The sequence below is a fragment of the Rhagoletis pomonella genome, unplaced genomic scaffold, assembly GCF_013731165.1.
Source record: "Rhagoletis pomonella isolate Grant_MI unplaced genomic scaffold, Rhpom_1.0 Rhpom_scaffold_00003, whole genome shotgun sequence".
NCBI classification, from domain to species: Eukaryota; Metazoa; Arthropoda; class Insecta; order Diptera; family Tephritidae; genus Rhagoletis; species Rhagoletis pomonella.
In genome coordinates, this window is record NW_023458557.1 from 14,489,968 (window position 1) to 14,504,251 (window position 14,284).

The 14,284-nt window shown below is 39.3% G+C and overlaps 1 protein-coding gene across 1 annotated transcript in view; it reads left to right on the forward strand.

Annotated features, from left to right (window-relative positions):
* Positions 1-13,467: 13,467 nt before the first annotated feature.
* Positions 13,468-14,284, forward strand: part of LOC118736056 (GMP synthase [glutamine-hydrolyzing]) — a gene marked incomplete at both ends in the record, with an annotated part of 92,809 nt that continues 91,992 nt past the window's right edge. The window contains 3 exon segments of the mRNA XM_036466164.1: positions 13,468-13,570; positions 13,629-13,998; positions 14,058-14,250. Coding sequence (XP_036322057.1) covers positions 13,468-13,570; positions 13,629-13,998; positions 14,058-14,250 — 666 coding nt within the window.

Genomic DNA, 14,284 nt, shown 5'->3' on the forward strand with positions numbered 1-14,284 from the left:
AAAAATTAACCTAATGAATAATAAAATTTTAGTTAAAAACCAACAACATGCTTTTATTACAACAAGAACTAAAAAGAAAAAAATTATTTATTGATTTAAAGATTCGTTAAATAAGGATATAAAGTCCCCTAACTTAATCTTATTTAACCTTTTAAACTGGCTTAATATAGGATTAAGGTAATTGGCACGTAGTCATAGTCGAAATAAAGTCCACTGTAAAGTTAGTATTTCATCCAAATCCTGAAAGGTCGCGCACAGGTGGCCGCGGTGACATGAAATTCCTCATATGAAAGTAGACAATTGCTAAAAAAAAATTATATTTGTAAGTTAAATACGCACATATACAAACATAAAATCGTCAGGCCGATAGCCTTTGTTGCTAGTCACTTTAAATCTATACTAATTTACATATATTTTTAAAGCCGTTTTTTCGGTTCTCAAAGCCCGAGATCGGCTGTACCGATGTTTTACCTCCCTTTTATTAGCTCGGGATGTAACTATGTAATATTTATGCGCCTAAAAGATGCAGCGATTTCTATTCTCAAGTTACATACCTGATGACAGTTCGAATGGAAATTATAATAGCGAGGTTTTAGTTTTTCAAACTATAATTTTATTTGAAATTTTGGTTATAGGTTCTGTAGCTCGTTTCTGTAACTTTTCACAACCGATTATTTCTCTACTGGTAGAGAATATACGTCATTCTCTATTAATCATTAGCAGTAGAGAACAGGGCGGCGAATTCATATCTCGACTCGCCTTGCTAGAGAATTGTTACAGAAACGAGCTTCTGGATGGGCTTCTCATTGTCTTAGGCAAAAAAACAAATACTTCCTAAAAATGGAACTGCAGGACTTTAAAAGTCCTATAGAATCTAACATATCACAAATGAGAGCGCCCTATGCTGTTAATTCGTACGGAATACAGCGCAAGGCAAGGAATATGTGCTAAAGTTAACATTAATGTTGATTCTTATGTTATAAAAAACAATAAAGTTCATAGAGAAATAATGTAGGCAATTTTGTATGTAGAGTCGTTTATGTTGCCACAAGGAGCAACTAATATTGCTTTTAGCACTTACATTTGTATATGCATATTGTGGCGAATACTGCGGCAACACAAAGCGAACAACGAGAAATAGGCAGAATGTTCGAAGAATGACGTAGAATGTTCCACAAAGAGCAACGTCAAGTTGGATGAACACTGCGAACAGCGAGAGAAAGAGAACGAGCGATAAACTTCAGAATGTTCTAGAGTTGCAATAAGTGCCAACGCAGGTATATAAGGGCGCCGCCACCGCGAGGTGAGTTAGTTACAAGTCAGCAAGCTACAAGTAAAGTAAGCGGAGAAGCGAGTTGCGATTAAGCAAGCTATAAGTTTAATTGTGTTACCAAGTTTAGTTAAGCGCTGTTATTGCTTTAACAAGTATTGTAAAGTGTTTTTACTGTATTAGCGAGTATTGTAAATTGTTTGTTGTACAATAAAGTTAATTGTACTACAATTTGGTCATCGATTGCATTTATTTAACAATCCAGCGATACGAACCGAGAGATTTGGGAAATCCGGACGAGGTTTCAAGGATAATCGTAACAATTGGTGTCAGAAGTGGGATTGTTAAATAAATCCCGAAGGATAAACTACTGAAAATGGCGAAAATTCAGGACTTAAAGATTGAGGAACTGAAACAGGAGTTGGAAAAGCGTAATTTGGCCACCTCCGGAAGAAAAGTGGAATTATTATCCCGTTTGCGGGAGGCTATGGAAGCTGAAGGCATCGACGTGGACAAATACGAGATCCAGGGTAAATCCGACGATGCATCCGCAAAGGACGAACAGAAGGATGAGGCTGCTTGTTCGTCGAAGGATGTGCAGCAGACATCCGGGAAGGTTGAAGAACAGCAAAAGTCTCCAAGTTCATCAACAGCTATGGACATGAACACGTTATTGGCTGCCATGTCACAGATGTCATCACAGATTTCATCCCAGCTGCAAGTGCAGGAAACACGCATGTCCTCGCAGCTGGAAGCACAGAAAACGTACATGTCATCGCAGCTAGATGAAAAGATTACTCAGCTACAAGAGAATTTATTTAAAGATAACGCGGAACTCAGAGAGAGACAGGATAAAATCGGGGAACGACAAGATAAAATCGAAGAGCTAATTCGGGAGAAAGTCGAGGCTAAGGTAGAAGAGTTGGAAGGTCGCCTCCGAGATATGCAGTTGAATCGCCCACTTTCTTCGACCAGCGCGCCCAAGGTAAAGACTCCATCCATTGACGGCACGATTCCTTTCCAAGTCTTTAAGCTCCAGTTTGAGAAGACAGCTACAGCAAATCACTGGAGCATGGAGGATAAATCCGCTGCACTGTTCGTTGCATTAAAAGGACCTGCAGCGGAAATCTTGCAGACTATTCCTGATTGTGAAAGGAACAGTTACGATGCGTTAATGGGTGCAGTGGAAAGACGTTATGGTAGCGAGCACAGGAGACAGATTTACCAGATGGAGCTGGAAAATCGCTGCCAGAAGTCCAACGAGACTCTACAGGAATTCGCCTCCGAGGTTGAAAGGTTGGCTCATTTGGCAATTGGAGATGCATCTGGTGAGCACCTCGAAAGAGTAAAAATCCAGAGGTTCATCAACGGAATGCGGGACGTTTATACCAAGCGCGAGACGTATGCAAATCCAAAGCCAACATTTGCTGAAACGGTCTCGTATGCTCAGACACGTGAAACGGCAGCGCTCCTAAGTAGACCAGCCTACAAAGCCCATCGAGTAGAAGTGGAAACACCTGACGTGATGAACGAGATCCTGAAAACACTCAAGTCGATGGCAGGGAAGAATACTCCTGGTGCAACCGAGAGGAAGGATGGTGCTAGAAAATGTTTTAGTTGCGGAAAACCAGGCCACTTCGCACGCGAATGTAAGACGGGTTCCAACAGGTCAAACAATTCAGCAGGACGCAAACGCAGGGCTGAAGGAGACGAAGCGAACTCCAATCAGTCGTTAAACTAAAACGTGCCAGCAGGAAGGGCCGCGTGCTGGCTCCAGAAGTTGAAGGGCCCATAATCTCCGTCTCCCAAATTGGCCGGAATGCGAGCAACCTCACTATTGGTGGATGTGTGAATGGGCAGGAAAGAGTACTGACAGTGGATACTGGAGCGACACATTCCATTATTCGACCGGATTTGGCCACTTTTTATGTGAAGCCACTACCTGGAGCAAAGCTGCAGACTGCAACTGGTGAACGCACCCAAGTATTAGGAGAAGTACCATGCGAGGTAATAATCGACGATGTGGCCTCGTACACTAAGTTTATAGTGGCAGACATTGTGGATGAAGTCATCATCGGCGTGGATTTCTTACTTGGCCAAGGCATGAAGATTGACCTCCAGAGAATGATCCTGACAGATCGTCACAGGAAAGTGCCACTTAGGGTTGGTTACGACAGCCAGTGCTGCAGCAGACGGTTAGTCTTAGAGGAAGTGTCGAAGATTCCACCAGGAACGGAAGCGGTTAGTTGGGCGGAGTTTGGCAGTGATGGAGACGAAGTGGTTTCGTCAGGAGAAGGAAGCGGTTCACCGATACAGGAAAAGCGTGACGGTTCCGCTAGCTCAGTGAAGAAAAGGTCGCAACAAGGTAGTGGTCATGGCGAGCCAGGCAGTGTATCCGGCAGGAGGAAGGCCACTGAACCACGTTGCAATGGTGATACGCCGGTGGCCGGAAATGGAAGCGGCTGTGGAAACAGTAGCCGCGCTTTGAAGTGTCCCGGAAAAGGTGGCCGGCAAAGGCGAGCAGTTAAGTCGGAAGCCAAGGATGAGGTTATACATGTCCGGTCAATGAGGTTGACGCCGGCGAAAGAGCGAGATGCGGAAACACTGGGAAAGTTTCAGCGTGAGGAACCGGATTTAGCAAGATGCGCTAAAGGCAGTGCAGTACGAAGGCAGGAGCCTGGGTGTCATGGACAGAGGATGCAGCATAGATCTGGCGAAAAGGGTGCCCATGAGAAGAGACATGGTCTGGTCACCACCAGTGGCCGGCAGAAGCACGACCATGTGAGATGGTGCACTCCCGGAGATAAGCCGGAAGCAATGTCCAGTAACGCATTGTGGTTGTACATGTCGCAGCAGAAGCAAAGCTTTACCTCCAAGCAAGGACTTGACTGGAAAGATCCGTTGAAGATTGACAAACGGCTGAAGGACGCAGTGCATCAAATCCAGACAATGGGGAGACCGAGGACCAAGATGAAAGTGGTCCACTTGGAAAGACTTGCAGCGGTTGGAGCGGCAAGTATGTCTGATCGGGACGATCAGACTTAGGTGGAGGGCAGTGTGGCGAATACTGCGGCAACACAAAGCGAACAACGAGAAATAGGCAGAATGTTCGAAGAATGACGTAGAATGTTCCACAAAGAGCAACGTCAAGTTGGATGAACACTGCGAACAGCGAGAGAAAGAGAATGAGCGATAAACTTCAGAATGTTCTAGAGTTGCCATAAGTGCCAACGCCGGTATATAAGGGCGCCGCCACCGCGAGGTGAGTTAGTTACAAGTCAGCAAGCTACAAGTAAAGTAAGCAGAGAAGCGAGTTGCGAATAACCAAGCTATAAGTTTAATTGTGTTACCAAGTTTAGTTAAGCGCTGTTATTGCTTTAACAAGTATTGTAAAGTGTTTTTACTGTATTAGCGAGTATTGTAAATTGTTTGTTGTACAATAAAGTTAATTGTACTACAATTTGGTCATCGATTGCATTTATTTAACAATCCAGCGATACGAACCGAGGGATTTGGGAAATCCGGACGAGGTTTCAAGGATAATCGTAACAATATTTATGTACATATTCACTTGTGATCAGCTAATTAAGCCAGCAACATTTGATCAAGTTTGGCTATTTGTCTTTTGTTTATTAAATGTTTATTATGTTTCCATAAAAGTCTAGCTCTCTTCCATAAAAATCTAGCTCTCTTCTTCATCTTATTCAATTTTAAGCTAATTTATTTTTATTCTTATGTAAGCCAATTATCATAGTTGTAAACGACAATATTATATACGATGGGCTTAAAAGACATCAGTCTTATGCACAGCCAGCTACTTAAATAACTAAATAAATTAATTAATAAATAAAGCGAGAACAATGAAAAATTCATAGTTTTCTAAAGATCGAAATATTAAAAGCAGCCATTCCGCCTATGTACATATATCTCGCTCGAGAGCGGCTGAACCGATTTATTTGAAATTTCGGACACCTGCTGCAGACGTTCAAAGGATGGTTATCGGCTAACAAAAATCTTCATACATAAAACGGGCGTGGAACCTCCCATACAAACCGAATTTTTTATACCCCATATCTCTGGAAATGTTCATGGCATCTAGAGTTTTGGAACTTGGTATGGAGATATATGAAATCCATCGCATACTCTTGGAGAAAAATTGGAGCTATCGGAAAAGGGGGCGTGGCACCTCCGATACAAACCGAATATTCATACTGCATATCTCTGGAAGTGTTCATGGTAATGTGATGGAACTTGGTATTGGCGCATATGAAATCGATCGCATACTCTTGGAGAAAAATTCGGACTATTTGAAAAGGGGCGTGGCAACTCCCATACAAACCGAATTTTTCATAATAAGTATCTCTGGAAGTGTTCATGGTAGAACTTTATACGGGCGTGGCACCTACCATGTCGAAATTTTTCTTATTGCATATCTCTGGGAATGGTCATGGTACAGTTCTGCAACACTTCGTATGGAGATACATATATGAATTTTAACAAAGTTTTGTGTGTGTGTTTGAGTGGGTCTCTGGATAGTTTAGTTTCACAACTTAATACGCCAGTTGGCGCTGGAGTTGAGTTATTACTAAAAATCTTTTTTATGATCCGATTTGGCGAATATTCAAAACATGTATTGGAAACGGTAAAGGCAATCCAATTGCAAAAAAAGAGCTGCCAGGTGGTGCTGAGGTCAAGTTATTACTAAAAATCGACTAGTGAGAAAAGGTGCCGTGAATGTCAGACTAAATCAACCTGTTGCACCATTGAGTACATCGAACTCTCGTGTGTTACAATTGGCCCAATGGATGTGATTTGCCAATATTATTATGCGTTAAAGCTTCATTCGGAGACAGCAGGGTTGAGTTGTGCAGTGGTGAATCTCAAATCACCACCTGTCGAAATACCGTAAAAGCCAGTTTCATGAAAGCAATTTAATCAAAATTTATTTTTTTTAAATTGAATTCAATATATAACCTGATAGAAAAAATCATTTTTCACTTAAATTGCTTTGGTGAAACGGGCCTTTAAGGTCCCACCCGACCAATGCACACGAGAATGCATCCGTTTTAGATATTTTAGCAACGCTTTCACTTACAAAACTATTGGGAACGGGTTCCAAAAAAGTATGGTAAAAGTACTACCTGTCGCTGTTCATTTGTGGCAGCAGAACTCTCGTTCTCTACATGCGTTTTCAAAAGGTTTTTCGTAGTGTTTTCGACAGTGGAAACGTATCTCAGGCGGAAGTTATTTCGATCCGTTTCGCTATCGAGAAATCAATGAAAACGGCAATGTTTTCGATCAGTTCGATTATCGAGAAAGTAGCGAAAACGAAAAAACGTTTGAAAACTAGAAAACGTTTGAAATACGAGACTCTTAGGTGAGGCGGAGCTTGAGGGTAAGAGAAACTATCGTAAAACTCGTAACATCCGTTAACATACGTTTCTTGGTCGTGTGGGGTATTTCATCTCAGTCTACGTATGTATATTGTATTTCTGTTGAACAACTATAAGATAAAGTTTCTAGGGCACATTCACTATAGATCCGGATCATTGTTGCCACCAGGGAACTTCTCATGGACATAACACTTGTATTTATTTATTTATTTGGTCTACAGAAAAATGTTTTCTTACAGACAGATGAGAATAGAACATTTAGATATTTAAGTATGTGTGATATATTACAGAGTAGACTAATTATACATATTAATTTGTAATAATAATAATAATTGGGGTATTCACAACGGTGTCGTAAGTGTCGTATTGTTGTATGTCGTAAACTTTAAATTAAGGGGGTTTGCAAAGTACGATCAAAGTCATATAATGAATTTTTGCAGTGTTAAAAATTAGTTGGTTGTCGTTTCAAGTTCTCTAAACATTTATTTAAGCTTTTAAAGTTTACGACATACAACAATACGACACTTACGACACCGTTGTGAATCCCTCAAATATAATATAAAATATCAGGTTTGGTAGCTGGCGAGGCCTAGTCTTCAGTGTACTTTTGTGTGCGGCGGGCGGAAAGACCTAGTTTCCGCTCCGCGCTCCGGACAGGCTGTTGATCATGGTCGGTAAGGTCGGATTTCCGATCCATGTTCCCGAAGACATTACTTTGAATGTGTGGCAGGCGGAAAGCTCTAGTTTCCGCTCCGCGCTGTGGACAAGCTGTTCATCATGGTCGGAAAGAACGAGTTTCCGATCCATGTTCACGAAGTCATTACTTTGAGTGTGTGGCAGGCGGAAAGCTCTAGTTTCCGCTCCGCGCTGTGGACAAGCTGTTGATCATGGTCGGAAAGGCCGAGTTTCCGATCCATGCTCGTATTGGCTTACGCGGTCGCGAAAATATACGACGCCGATTACAATTGTACTAAGCAGTCATAGATATTGTGTAATTTATCGTTCCCGGTTAAAGATATTAATTTATTTAGTTACAAAAAAGCGATTCAGATATGTCGAAGCAATCATAATGTTTGTAACAATCTTGGCATAACCATCGTAAAGCATCATGCATTTCAAAGTTTGATTTACAAATGCTCAACACAACCGTGGCGCAGTCGGGAAAGTATGCGAGTCGACCACGTTTACCTCATAAACTGAACAGAAATACAGTTCACCAGCTGAACGATAAGGTGCAATGTAAGGGTTTACATGTTCTTTATTCAAAATCTCAAGTAAGGTTTTCTTAATGGTAAAAAGTGAGTCGGAGGTGTCAAAATAGTCGTAATGCTTATTAAAGTAGGCATAGGCAACGAAAAGCATCATTCATTTAAAAATTTGTTCTACAAATAGTTAGCTTAATGGGCTTGTAATCTCTAAACGGCCAAGAAGGAATACAAAACGTGATCTGATTCAGTAGAAAGGGACTATTGACCATCCCGTTCAAGATCTTAATCATGAACAAAACGCCGAGCATCTCTCTACGGCTGTTCAGCGTTGGCAAATTTATGAGCTTCAAGCGGCTTTTGTACGGTGGGAGATTTAATGTCGAATCCCAAGGCAAATTATTTAATGCGAATAATAAGAATTGTTTCTGTACCGACTCGAGTCTGTCAGAGTGCGTTTGATATCTAGGATTCCATACGACAGACCCATATTCTAAGATCGGCCTGACTAGGGAGGTGAAGAGAGCTTTAGTGACATAAGGATCTCTGAATTCTTTAGCCCAATGTTTGATGAAAGCCAAGACGCCCTTGGCTCTATTAATACAAGAGTTTACATGAGACTTGAATTCAAGCTAAGGGTCCATGGCTACACCTAGATCGATGAAATTAGTTACCTGATCAACACTATGTTCACAAATGCGGTAGCTATATGATTGAAAGGGTCTTCTAGAGAAACACATAAATTTAAACTTTTTCAAGTTAAGTGACATAGAATTTACTTCGCACCATTTAAACACATTACTAAGGTCCACCTGTAATTGTTCCCTGTCTCCTGGAGCACCAATGAACTTAAGTAAATTAACGTCATCTGCGTACATTAAGCAATTCGAATACTTCAAAATATTTGGAAGATCGTTGATGAATAAAAGAAACAGAATGGGGCCAACGTGGCTACCTTGAGGTACACCTGACGTCATATAAATTACGTGAGATGAACATTTTTTGAAGATAACCCTCTGTTTCATGCCAATGAATTAAGAAGACAGCCAGCGCAGCAGGATTGGAGGGAAACCAATTTTATCAAGTTTGTATATTAGAGTTGAATGAGATACTTTATTAAATGTCTTGCTGAAATCAGTGTAAATGACGTCAGTTTGATAATTACTTTTGAAACAATTGTTTACATTTGTAGTGAATTCAAGAAGGTTTGATACAGTTGATTTACCTTAACAAAAGCCGTGCTGTGATACATCGATAACGGGCGTTATAGAATAAGATAGTTCTTCCGTAACGATTTCTTCAAATACTTTAGGAATGGCACACAGCTTAGCGATTCCCCTATAATTCGCAATATTCAAACTTCTTCCATTTTTATAAAGCGGCAAGATTTACGACTCCTTCCACAAAGAGGGGAAAACTCCTTGCTTTAGAGAAGCATTGAAGATGTTTGTTATACCATGTTCTGACCGACAACGAAAACACTTGAAAAAGAGTTTTGGAATTGTGGGCTGAGGGCTGTTCACACCGGCTGTTAGTGTTTTCGTTGACATTTCTTACATCCTCGTATTGCAGTTTTGCTACACAAAAACAAAACCAAAATGCTTTTCCCACATTTTCTTTTCATTAGCAACCTCTTACTTTCATTCTTATTTTACATTGGCCAGCCAATTAACAATAAATACGAAATAGCGTATTAAAGATGATAAAATATGACTTCCACTTCGATAAATAATCGAAAAAAAAACTAGTGAAGACACCGAATGGAACGAGTGGAACGTGAGTTTTCAAGTAGTTTTCAGCGAAAACTGGTTTTCGTTTGACAGATTTTACATAGACGAAAACACAAGTTTTAGGTCGAAAACCAGTTTTAGCAACGAAAATATGTTTTCGATGTCGGTCAGAACATGGTATTAATGGCTTATATAGATAATCAGCGCAACTTATTAGGACACCGGAGGGCATACCATCCGGACCGCTTAGAAAAGAATTTTTTAAACAATTCAAATGAAGGAGAACATTGTCAGCTGAGATTGAAGGAATACGGATGTGGTCAAACTGTGGGAGTGGAAAAGGATGGCTAGAAGTTTTTTCATTTGGCTCGACAGAATAGTTCGATTCAAAATAATTTGCAAACATATCAGCAAATAATATCATCACTAGAAATAACATCATCTGATTTCAGTGTTGAGGGAAACCCATTTATTTTACGTTTTGAGTTAACAAAATGATAAAATGACTTGGGATTAGAAACGATGTTAATGCGAATTTTATTAATGTAATTCCTGTAACATTTTCTGTTTAAGGTATTGTATTTATGACGAAGGATGGAGTACGCGGCGTAGTGAGAAGACAGGCCTGATTTTTTATAAAGTTTAAATGATTTAGTTTTTTGATTTTTTAAATGCTTTAGCTCTGAGTTAAACCACAACGAGTTACTAGGTACGGTATTTTCTTTAACAAGAGGAATGAGTTTACTGAATATATTATTCAAGATTTTACTAAGGTGTAAGGCACTGTTCTCAACATCCCCTCGTACTCAGGCCAGATTATTCCAGATATAGCTATTTTAAGCTTGTTGTAGTTAGCGTATTTGAAAGAATATCGCCGACCTTTCGGCTTTCTAGTTTCAGGACAATAACATGAATCGTAGGATGGTGCCAAGGACAACTCAAGTGGTGGGTGATAAGGGTCTATAGGTATAACTAAAGGATCGCCGAGTATTATAGTGCATTTGTCAGTATCATCAATAAACGCTAAATCAAGACATTTACCCAAGTTGTTGATAACTGAATTAATCTGATATAGACCAAGATCGGAAAGTTCGTTAAGAAATTGGTTAAGTACATCCCGAGAAGAATTTGGCACCAGAATTCCATCCACCGAATTCCAGGAAACACGCGCTAGATTTAAATCACCCAACACAACTATCGAATCGGAGGTTTTGACCATGGCAAATAAAGAGAGCAATAATGTAGAATGTTTAAAGTAAACCGAAGGGTTAGAGTTTGGTGGAATATAAATTGCAACAAGAAAAACACTACTTGAGGGGCACCGTATTCTAACACAGAGTAATTCAACATCATCTGAACCAGTGAACTCAACTTTTTCAGAAGAAAAGTCAGTCTGAACAGCTATTAAAACACCCCCGCCTTTTCTATCTAAGCGATCATTTCTAAATATTTCATACTTACTACACAATATTTCACTATTAAACACATTCGGTTTTAGCGAAGTTTCAGTAAAAACCAAAATTTCCTAATTTGAATCAAAAGACTTTAATTACAGCTCGGTTAATTTTGTATTTAGACCTCTAACATTATGGTAATAAATATTGAAGAAAAAACTACTTATAAGTTTTTTGATCCTGAGGAGGGAGTTTGAACAGTATTTTCATTCCGAGCTCGAGGTTTAAACTCAAACTCTCGAACTAAAGCACCATTGGGCCAGAATGAACCATCAACAATGTTTTGAAAATGGTCGGGGGAAATATCAATTTTGAAGGAAGATATGCTCCTTTCGTATGAAAAATTAAATTTTCTAATAGCTATGTGCCGGGGGTTAAGCTTTGATGTTATATAAGATTTAACATCGTCTACCGAAGTTTCACTAGAAAACCGCGAAACAAACACAGATTTATTCGCAGGAACTACGACTAATTCTTTGGGTAACGGAGAAGGTCCACTTTGAGAGGTAGGTTCAGACACAGCTGTCGTTTTTGCTGCAGCCCTTGTAGTGACATCTGAGGAAGATGCAGCTTGAGATAACTCAACACACGGAGAATTAAAACTTATTAATTCCTTATTTAAGCCGGGAGTAGGCAAAGAATCAATTGGCGGAGTGTCAATGTCTAAAGCATTCGGATTAGGAACAATGCTATCTCCTCCATGCTTCCGCTTTTTCGAAGCTTGTCTAAGCTTGGGTGATGGAGAGGATGAAGATTCAATGCACTTAAAGTTTTTAAAAGCATCTTCATATCGCTTAAACTTTTCGTTTAGAAGTTTCAACTCCTTACCCAACTCCTGGAAGCCACTTCTTGCGCTCCTAAACATTCTACAAAGGTCAACTTCGGTTGATCTGCACATGGGGCAAGACCAACGAACACCTTTACTATCGGTTATGATATCGTCCACCCTACCATTGAGACCAGCACATTTTACGTGAGCTAAGTCATCACACAACCAACACGCAACGCAACGTTCCAAGTCGTTTTTAATGTTACATTTTTTCGTTCGGTTATTTAAGAAAACCAGGGAACTTCGGACATAACACAACAATAGTTCGGTTATTTAAGCGGCAAACGACCACCAAACCATAGTCTTAGCCGTTGAAGTTGCCAGTACAAATCGTAAATGTGGATTGTCTGAGAAAATGTTGGATCAAAATGTTTAAATTAAAAATCTAATTTTGGGTAGGTCGAAGTTCGCCGGGTCTGCTAGTAAATAAATAAATAAAATAAATTTTAATTTTACCCATAGCGCACGATGTACTCACCGTCTCGACTTTAATCGATTTCGCCCCACAGCATCGATATTGTGTCAAAAATTAAAAAAAATCGATGTATCGATGTCAGAATCAATTTTTTGCATCTCTACCGCACAGCGGGGACGGCACAATGTTGACTAATACCTTGTTTATACCGATTCATAAAGAGCTTTGATCCAGTTCGCTGGGTTTTAAAACGGATGGATAAACCAAATTTCATACGCTCTGAATTTCAAAAGTGTATTGACTCGAATTTGATTTGAAATCGGTTTTTTACTTCTCACATCGGTTAGAAAACAGGTATAAACACATCACTCATTTGACGCGAAGTAAAAAAGACTGCTTTTCTTTATACAGCCCGTTTTAAATTTGAATTATTATTAAAGTAAATTTGAATTATTGTTCGCTTCCATTTCAGTCAGTCGCTCAAATCAGTTATTAAAGAAATATCGAAATAAAATAACAAATTTTGTATACTTTTGAATACGGTTTCACCGAGTGCGCTGTAAAGAAAAAAGTATGAACGTTTGAAAGAAATATGCGTTGAGTCAAATTGGTTTTTTTGTTAATGCGGTTCTTGCGTAGGTATAAACAAGGTATAATTGTCGATTGTAGTAATTTGTATCATTTTCACAAGTTTTCCATGTTTTCATCTATTTTTATTTCCAGAATACACCCACGTACTGAAAAATATTTAATTTTAATTATAATTTTCAAGTCAAAATGACAACTGACGGAAGCCGTCGTGCGCCGCAATTGTGTTTACTCTGACGGATTTCACTGGGGCGACTGTACAGCTGTTCACTTACCGCCGACCGCTTTACCGTCGTCCGCTGTAATTCTGGGTAGAACTTAATATTGAAAACTGCTTTTAGCTTTGTCAAAAATCTTTCGATAAAAGGAGCAAAATATTAAAATAAAATGCTTGGACATGATAAGAATTAGCGTCAGAAGCAGCTGAGAGATATGTATAGTGAATACCAATAATCACCAAAATGTACAATATTTTGAAAGAAATTAAAAATCAGACTGGTTTACTTTTCTGTGGAATCGAGCATATGTATTATATTGATCCATATATCTTATATTTGCAAACTAACAAAAGTTTTAATGCTTTTTGCAGCTACTTGTTAGCGGAGGGGTTGATTCAACTGTTTGTGCTGCTCTGTTACGTCATTCTTTACAGCCGAATCAAATTATTGCGGTCCACATCGATAATGGTAATTTATTCAGAAAAGGTAGGTATTTCAAAAACATTAAAATTTTTTTTTTTATTAGGATTTATGCGTAAAGGAGAGAGTGGCAAGGTCGAAAAATCTCTACGGGACATTGGTATTGATCCGTTAGTAAAAAAGGAAGCATATCGATTCTTAAAAGGCACAACACAAATTAAGAGACCTGGACAGTTCTCAATTGTAGAAACGCCTATGTTATCTCAAACATTTAACCCTGAGGAGAAACGTAAAATTATCGGAGATATCTTTGTAAAAATTACGAACGATATTATCACCGAAATGAAATTAAAGCCAGAAGATGTATTACTTGCGCAAGGCACACTTCGACCCGATTTAATTGAATCTGCATCCAGTTTAGTAAGCCAAAATGCAGAGACTATCAAAACTCATCATAATGATACAGAATTAATAAGGTTTGTAATGTCAAAAATATATGAAATAGCTTTAACAAATTTTTTAATTTTATTGTAAGACAATTGCGGTACTCTGGGCGCGTTGTAGAACCTTTAAGCGATTTTCATAAAGACGAAGTAAGAGACTTGGGAAGGGATTTAGGACTACCCGCTGACCTAATTGAAAGGCAACCATTTCCAGGACCGGGTTTAGCCATACGGATACTGTGTGCTGAAGAGCCTTTTATTGAAAAAGATTACTCAGAAACTCAGGCAAGTCCATTTTAAATCAATAGGATTTATGAAA